Below are 9,546 nucleotides of genomic sequence, written 5' to 3' on the forward strand. Positions count from 1 at the left end.
GTAGGACACTAACACACCAAGATGGTGCAGGTAGGACACTAACACACCAAGATGGTACAGGTAGGACACTAACACACCAAGATGGTACAGGTAGGACACTAACACACCAAGATGGTACAGGTAGGACACTAACACACCAAGATGGTACAGGTAGGACACTAACACACCAAGATGGTACAGGTAGGACACTAACACACCAAGATGGTACAGGTAGGACACTAACACACCAAGATGGTGCAGGTAGGACACTAACACACCAATATGGTGCAGGCAGGACACTAACACACCAAGATGGTGCAGGTAGGACACTAACACACCAAGATGGTACAGGTAGGACACTAACACACCAAGATGGTACAGGCAGGACACTAACACACCAAGATGGTGCAGGCAGAACACTAACACACCAAGATGGTGCAGGTAGAACACTAACACACCAAGTCAGCACAGGTAGGACACTAACACACCAAGATGGTACAGGTAGGACACTAACACACCAAGATGGTGCAGGTAGAACACTAACACACCAAGACGGTACAGGTAGGACACTAACACACCAAGATGGTGCAGGCAGAACGCTAACACACCAAGATGGTGCAGGTAGGACACTAACACACCAAGACTGTGCAGGCAGAACACTAACACACCAAGATGGTGCAGGTAGGACACTAACACACCAAGACTGTGCAGGCAGAACACTAACACACCAAGATGGTGCAGGTAGGACACTAACACACCAAGACTGTGCAGGCAGAACACTAACACACCAAGATGGTGCAGGTAGGACACTAACACACCAAGATGGTGCAGGTAGGACACTAACACCAAGATGGTGCAGGTAGGACACTAACACACCAAGATGGTGCAGGTATGACACTAACACACCAAGATGGTGCAGGTAGGACACTAACACCAAGATGGTGCAGGTAGGACACTAACACCAAGATGGTGCAGGTAGGACACTAACACACCAAGATGGTGCAGGTAGGACACTAACACACCAAGATGGTGCAGGTAGGACAGTAACACACCAAGATGGTGCAGGTAGAACACTAACACACCAAGATGGTGCAGGTAGGACACTAACACCAAGACGGTGCAGGAAGGACACTAACACCAAGATTGTACAGACAGGACACTAACACACCAAGATGGTACAGGTAGGACACTAACACACCAAGATGGTGCAGGAAGGACACTAACACACCAAGATGGTGCAGGTAGGAGGACACTAACACACCAAGATGGTGCAGGCAGGACACTAACACACCAAGACGGTGCAGGTAGGACACTAACACCAAGACGGTGCAGGAAGGACACTAACACCAAGATGGTGCAGGTAGGACACTAACACACCAAGACGGTGCAGGAAGGACACTAATATCAAGATGGTGCAGGTAGGACACTAACACACCATGATGGTACAGGAAGGACACTAATATCAAGATGGTGCAGGTAGGACACTAACACACCAAGACGGTGCAGGAAGGACACTAACACCAAGATGGTGCAGGTAGGACACTAACACCAAGATGGTGCAGGTAGGACACTAACACACCAAGATGGTGCAGGTAGGACACTAACACCAAGACGGTGCAGGAAGGACACTAACACCAAGATGGTACAGGCAGGACACTAACACACCAAGATGGTGCAGGTAGGAGGACACTAACACACCAAGATGGTGCAGGCAGGACACTAACACACCAAGACGGTGCAGGTAGGACACTAACACACCAAGATGGTGCAGGTAGGACACTAACACCAAGATGGTACAGGCAGAACACTAACACACCAAGACGGTGCAGGCAGGACACTAACACACCATGATGGTGCAGGCAGGACACCAATGTGTTTTACACTATAATGTGAAAGGCCTGTATTTGAACCTTTATTTAACTGTTTCTGATCAAACTGTACCTTTATTTTTATGTCAGGTAGTCCAGCACCATCCTCATTCAGTTGCTCTATTTTTTGGTGTAGTTCTCATTTCTGTATAAGGCTTAAAATACAGGATAAAATGTTGCTGTTCACATGATTTAAAATACAGGATAAAATATTGCTGTTCACATGATATAAAATACAGGATAAATATTGCTATTCACATGATTTAAAATACAGGATAAATAATATATATATATATATATATAATATAATATAAAATATTATATTAAAATATAATATGCCTACTGCTTGCAAAATAGAAACATGTAAATATCCACATAATGATTGTCCTGACTTTCAAGAATGATTGAAATGATTTTCCTGGTCGTCTGGATGCAAGTTTCAACATCAAATTATTTCAGATCTATAGGAGTGTAAATGTCATCATGGCACGGACCGCGGCGCTATGTTGGCAGAGGAGAATTATTAGAATATTAGTCAGTTATTGCATTTTAATCCATGCTGGCTTTCATGGGCTACCTGAGACATGAAACAGATAGGTGGGATACACAGGCTGTCACTCATTCATTAATGCACAATTGGCCTAAAGAAGTAATAGAAACGTTTCAACCAGTGTAGGTTTTTTTTGGGGGGAAAACGTTTTTCGTTGCTGGTGTTACGTCATTACGTCAAGCTGGTAATTGTCGCATCTTTTTTCCATGCGAACTTTTCTAAATGTCGACAAAGAATCAACAGAGCAGTTAGTGGAAACAGAGATATCTCTATAGAGCTGCTATTTAAACTACTACACTAGTATACTAATTATTCACTGGATTATTAAATACATCCACATATTTGTGTGTGTGTGTGTGTGTGTGTGTGTGTGTGTGTGTGTGTGTGTGTGTGTGTGTGTGTGTGTGTGTGTCTGTGTGTGTGTCTGTGTCTGTGTCTGTGTCTGTGTCTGTGTCTGTGTGTGTGTCTGTGTGTGTGTGTGTGTGTGTGTGTGTGTGTGTGTCTGTGTGTGTGTCTGTGTGTGTGTGTCAGGTGGCCAGTAGGACCCTGGGTATCCCCAGCTGTAAGATCCACATCACAGAGACCAGCACCAACACTGTTCCCAACACCAGCCCTACTGCTGCCTCCGCTTCCTCCGACCTCAATGGAGCTGCTGTGCATGTAAGACAGACACACACACACACACACTCACCTGCTGCTCTCAATATCCTTTACTGCATCCAATCTTCTAATACCTGTCTGTCTGTCTGTCTGTCTGTCTGTCTGTCTGTCTGTCTCTGTCTGTCTGTCTCTGTCTGTCTGTCTCTGTCTGTCTCTGTCTGTCTCTGTCTGTCTCTGTCTGTCTCTGTCTGTCTCTGTCTGTCTGTCTGTCTCTGTCTGTCTGTCTCTGTCTGTCTGTCTCTGTCTGTCTCTGTCTGTCTCTGTCTGTCTCTGTCTGTCTGTCTGTCTCTGTCTGTCTCTGTCTGTCTGTCTGTCTCTGTCTGTCTGTCTCTGTCTGTCTCTGTCTGTCTGTCTCTGTCTGTCTGTCTGTCTGTCTGTCGCTCTCTCTCTCTCTAGAATGCGTGTGAGATCCTACTCCACCGTCTAGAACCCTACAAGACCAAGAATCCCAAAGGATGCTGGGAGGAATGGGTCAGTACCTGTCAATCATATCCAGTCTTATTTCTGATTGGATGGTTTCATTGCTCATCTTTAAAGGCCCAATGCAGTCAAAATTCATGTATTTTCTTGTGTTTTGTATCATATTGTACAACAGCTGATGAAACTAGCATTGTAAAGTGCTATATCCTGATAGTTGTTGGTTGAAAATACAATTTACACAGGAGCTTCTAATCAGCAGCTTTTGCATGGGTGGAGTTTTGGCTCGCCTAGTGACATTACCAGGCGGTTAATAGACCAATAACAAAGATTGTTCCAAACCTCTCTGCCAATAGCTACTAGTTTTGCCGTTACAGATCCTACCCATTAGATCCCTCCAATTAGGTCCCTCACTCAGACCTCTCCCGGACAGTCCTAGCTAAATGTGGGCATGGGAAAGTGGTTTTAGCTAAAAACCGGTAGTGTTTTACAAAAGTTTTAGAACACCTACCCATTCAAGGTTTTTCTGTATTTTGACTATTTTCTACATTGTAGAATAATAGTGAAGAAATCCAAACTATGAAATAACACATATGGAATCATGTAGTAACCAAAAAAAGTGTTAAACAAAATAAAAATAAAAATTCTTCAAGTAGCCACCCTTTGCCTTGATGACAGCTTTGCACACTCTTGGCATCCTCTCAACCTGCTTCATGAGGTAGTCACATGGAATGAATTTCAATAAACACGTGTGCCTTCTTAAAAGTTCATTTGTTGAATTTCTTTCCTTCTTAATGCGTTTGAGCCAATCAGTTGTGTTGTGACAAGGTGGAGGGGGGGTATACAGAAGATAGCCCTATTTGGTAAAATACCAAGTCCATATTATGCCAAGAACACCTCAAATAAGCAAAGAGAAACGACAGTCCATCATTACCTTAAGACAAGAAGGTCAGTCAATCCAGAACATTTCAAGAACTTTGAGAGTTTCTTCAAGTGCAGTTGCAAAAACCATCAAACTGGCTCTCATGAGAACCATCACAGGAATGGAAGACCCAGAGTTACCTCTGCTGCAGAGGATATGTTCATTAGAGTTACCAGCCTCAGAAATTGCAGCCCAAATAATGCTTAACAGAGTTCCAGCAACATCAACTGTTCAGAGACTGCGTGAATCAGGCCTTCATGGTCGAATTGCTGCAAAGAAACCACTTCTAAAGGACACCAATAATAAGAAGAGACTTGCTTGGGCCAAGAAACACAATCGATGAACATTAGACTGGTGAAAATGTGTCCTTTGGTCTGGAGTCCAAAATTGAGATTTTTGGTTCCAACCGCCGTGTCTTTGTGAGACGCAGTGTTGGTGAACGGATGATCTCTGCATGTGTCGTCCCACCATGAAGCATGGAGGAGGTGGTGTTATGGTGTGGGGGTGCTTTGCTGGTGACACTGTCTGGGATTTATTTAGAATTCAAGGCACACTTAACCAGCATGGCTACCACAGCATTAGGCAGTGATACGCCATCCCATCTGGTGTGGGCTTAGTGGGACTATCATTTGTTTTTCAACAGGACAATGACCCAACACACCTCCAGGCTGTGTAAGGGCTATTTGACCAAGGAGGAGAGTGATGGGGTGCTGCATCAGATTACCTGCCCTCCACAATCACCTGACCCAAAGGGTGGCTATCTGAAGAATTTGTTTAACACTTTTTTGGTTACTACATGATTCCATATATGTTATTTCATAGTTTTGATGTCTTCACTATTATTGTACAATGTAGAAAATAATAAAAATTATGAAAACCCCTTGAATGAGTAGGTGTTCTAAAACTTTTGACCGGTAGTGTATATTTTTAATGGAAAACTATTACAGTAAGTTATGTAATTGTTACCCAGAAATGATTTGATATTGAGATAAAAATGGTTGAATTGGGCCTTTAACCCAGCGTGCCCTTCCTTTTAAACATCATGTGTTTTAATCAATTACTCATTGTCTGTTTTCAGGTGAACTCTGCCTACTTTGACCGGGTCAATCTGTCTGCCAATGGATTCTACAAGTACGTTACCTGGAACACAGACACAAAAAAACAACACACAGTGTATTACTACCTAACCCGTTTTAACAATAAATGAATGATTTAGTTATTTTTTTTCTAAATAGTTTGCCTGTGAGGCAGCACAATAAATGACCATATCTCGTTGATATCTTGCTACAATGCTGCTAAATGCTAGCTAATCTGCCCTTTTTAGCTAGGCTAAACGCTAGCTTTTATAGAATGTTGCTAAATGCTAGGTAGGCTACACATTCTTGCTAGACTACAACATTTCGATTGATAGGCTAAATGCTAGCTAGGCAAAAATGCTAGCTAGGCTACATTGTTGCTAAATGGCACAACTGGAACCGAAAATCACCAGGAAGATTTCTTGGTGTAATTAACTATTTATTTATGTCTTCCTCAGGACTCCAGACCTTGGTTATGACTTTGAGACCAACACAGGTCGTCCTTTCAACTACTTCAGTTATGGAGTGGCCTGCTCTGAGGTGGAGATAGACTGTCTGACCGGCAGCCACAAGGTAAATACATGGAGGGATGTGCTAGTGTGTGGTGTTTCCTACTTTTCATGAGAGATTTTAGGACTGCATCGATTGATAAGACACAAACCAATATCCTCCATCTCATTCCATCTCTCCATTAGAACATTCATACGTCCATCGTCATAGATGTGGGGAATAGTCTGAACCCAGCTCTGGACATTGGGCAGGTAGAGGGGGGCTTTATGCAGGGTGTGGGTCTGTACACCCTGGAGGAGCTGAAGTATTCTCCTGAGGGATACCTGTTCACGCGCGGACCAGGCATGTACAAGATCCCCTCCTTTGGAGACATCCCCACTGACCTCACAGTGTCTCTGCTCCGAGATGCACCCAACGACAAGGCCATCTTCTCCTCCAAGGTAGGGACTCTTATTGTGAAGGAAGCCCTCTTTCTATTCTTGTGAGACCCCAGTTTAATTTATCGTCCTTAACACTCCTCTCTCTCTCTATCTAGGCGGTAGGTGAGCCTCCTCTCTTCCTTGCGGCCTCAGTGTTTTTTGCCATCAAAGATGCCGTCACCGCTGCCAGGAAGGAGTCAGGCCTTAGTGGGCCCTTCAGATTCGACAGCCCGGCCACACCTGAGAGGATACGCAATGCCTGCGAGGACCGCTTCACCAAACTGGTATGTATGATCATCACATCTCTAACAATCCAAGAATAAAACTCCGGAGACACACACTGATTTGTTGTTGTTTGGGTTCCAGTGCCCCCCTGCAGAGCCAGGCACCTTCACTCCATGGGCTGTCGTAGTGTAAGACGAACAGCACTAGAGAGAGAAGACATGCAGAGAAGAGGAGAGAGAGACGGAGGGGGAGAGACGGAGGGGGAGAGACGGAGGGGGAGAGACGGAGGGAGAGAGACGGAGGGGGAAAAGAGTAGGATAGCAAGCAGAGAGAGAGAAGGTTAATCTGTTACAAATTTATGCCATTAAATTCCTTTGTCTCAGTCTGAGGAAACGACTGTTCTAATCAGTTTGTAATGGAGCCAGAACCTTAACCATACTCAGTTTGTAATGGAGCCAGAACCTTAACCATACTCAGTTTGTAATGGAGCCAGAACCTTAACCATACTCAGTTTGTAATGGAGCCAGAACCTTAACCATACTCAGTTTGTAATGGAGCCAGAACCTTAACCATACTCAGTTTGTAATGGAGCCAGAACCCTAATCAGTTTGCAACTCTAAACCCAACGCACACATGGGTGGATCTCGGTAGTGTAAAGGGGCTTCATCTCCTTGTCTCCTGTCTCTCATCCTTACTGAGCTGAGAACTCAGAACAATAATGTGGATGTTGGGGGTCTGCTTTCACTTGTCCACTACGTTTTAGATCAGTGAAGAGGACGAGACTATTAAGATGAAGGCCAGGTCTGAAGCCTACCTGACTATCAGCAGTTTGACCTAGGAAGCAGTCCTAGTTTGGTTGCCACCATGGTGCATTGTGAAATAGGTCAGGAGGCCACAGATTCTGATTGGAGGAAAGTGTCGCTGAGGCCACGGGAACTGACCAGACCAATCACACACCACATACAGTAATTATTGAGGATCTTTTTCAAGGGATTTCAATCATTTTCAGACCTCACTGCATATCATATACAAATGACCTATGATCAATTCAATATCTGTAATGATGCCTGTTATATACCTTTTATCAAATAAATCAACATCTTGTATTTGTGTGTTAAATTTAATATAATTTCCTAAATGTATGATATTGTAAACATATTAATTTAATTTGCCTTTTACTAGCAGAAATTGTGATTTTATTTAGCAGTTATGTTGAGTGATAGAGTTTTATAGGAATCATTTGTTTAATTTATTTTATGCGTAATCTCAGGTTTTAGTAAAACAGCGCCATCTGGTGGGCCGTAGTGTGTCTGCGGTGCTACTGTTTTCAATTCAACTAGTTAAATACTACTTGACTGACAGAATAACTCAATTACTTCAACTACTTGATTAGACTGAGACAAAAATTAAAAGATACTATCAAGCATTGGTGTATTTGAAGAATTTGCTTTATTTTACGTTTCAATAATGTACAGAGCTAATCTGTTAAATAAACATACATTTCCAATCCTCTGTCTGAGGCCTCTGACTGTGTTATACTGTGTGTAAGTGCTTGCTATACGGTGTGTGTACACCCATTCAAATTAGTGGATTTGGCTATTTCAGTCACACCCGTTGCTGACAGGTAAATACAATTGAGCACACAGCCATGCAATCTCCATAGACAAACATTGGCAGTAGAATGGCCCGTACTGAAGAGCTCAGTGACTTTCAACGTGGCACCGTCATAGGATGCCACCTTTCCAACAAGTCAGTTAGTAAAATTTCTGCCCTACTAGAGCTGCCCCCCGGTCAACTGAAAGTGCTGTTGTTGTGAAGTGGAAAGATCTAGGAGCAACAACGGCTCAGTCGCAAAGTGGTAGGCCGACACAAGCTCACAGAACGCTACTGCCGAGTGGTGAAACATTTTGAGTTAATGCCTAAAACTTAACCGTAAACACTTCGAAATTTGACGTTTGCAACAACTTTGAGAAAAATGAATGAACGTTTCACTCTGACTTGAGACTGTGAGCGCTAGTTTGATAAACACATACAGACATGCATGATCTCGCACACACACACACACACACACACACACACACACACACACAAAGTATAATAAGGTTAATGTTTAAAACGGTATTCTATCACACTTTTTCTTTGGCTAACCGGCTTAATTGTACTTAGCCTAACCCCTTGACTAGCTCTGTGTTAATAAGAGAGAGACCAGAGAGCCACGAAGAAGAGACAAGATTGAGCCATTGTTATGATTTACAGAATTAAATTAAATAGTCATGGAACCTGTGTAGCTGACTTCAGATAGAAACTATTCCTCCTATTGTCACTCTGATGTCTTCTGACCTGTAGTATCTACAGAGTGAAGACACTTCCTCCTATTGTCACTCTGATGTCTTCTGACCTGTAGTATCTACAGAGTGAAGACACTTCCTCCCATTGTCACTCTGATGTCTTCTGACCTGTAGTATCTACAGAGTGAATACACTTCCTCCCATTGTCACTCTGCTATCTTCTGACCTGTAGTCCCTACAGAATGAATAAACTTCCTCCCATTGTCACTCTGATGTCTACTGACCTGTAGTATCTACAGAGTGAATACACTTCCTCCCATTGTCACTCTGCTATCTTCTGACCTGTAGTCCCTACAGAATGAATAAACTTCCTCCCATTGTCACTCTGATGTCTACTGACCTGTAGTATCTACAGAGTGAAGACACTTCCTCCCATTGTCACTCTGATGTCTTCTGACCTGTAGTATCTACAGAGTGAAGACACTTCCTCCCATTGTCACTCTGATGTCTTCTGAGCTGTAGTCTCTACAGAGTGAATACACTTCCTCCTATTGTCACTCTGCTGTCTTCTGAGCTGTAGTCTCTACAGAGTGAATACACTTCCTCATGTTGGTTTCTTTATATTCAGTTGT

General features: G+C 43.3%; 1 protein-coding gene across 1 annotated transcript in view; it reads left to right on the forward strand.

Annotated features, from left to right (window-relative positions):
* xdh (xanthine dehydrogenase) overlaps positions 1–8,135 on the forward strand; it is an 88,173-nt gene extending 80,038 nt beyond the window's left edge. Inside the window, exons 27-33 of the mRNA XM_055862691.1 lie at positions 2,929–3,057; positions 3,454–3,528; positions 5,475–5,527; positions 5,931–6,045; positions 6,168–6,422; positions 6,518–6,685; positions 6,768–8,135. Coding sequence (XP_055718666.1) covers positions 2,929–3,057; positions 3,454–3,528; positions 5,475–5,527; positions 5,931–6,045; positions 6,168–6,422; positions 6,518–6,685; positions 6,768–6,818 — 846 coding nt within the window. The 3' untranslated portion in view covers positions 6,819–8,135. The remainder of the gene's footprint in view (positions 1–2,928; positions 3,058–3,453; positions 3,529–5,474; positions 5,528–5,930; positions 6,046–6,167; positions 6,423–6,517; positions 6,686–6,767) is intronic.
* Positions 8,136–9,546: the final 1,411 nt, after the last annotated feature.

This window comes from Salvelinus fontinalis, chromosome 15 (assembly GCF_029448725.1).
Source record: "Salvelinus fontinalis isolate EN_2023a chromosome 15, ASM2944872v1, whole genome shotgun sequence".
Taxonomy (NCBI): domain Eukaryota; kingdom Metazoa; phylum Chordata; class Actinopteri; order Salmoniformes; family Salmonidae; genus Salvelinus; species Salvelinus fontinalis.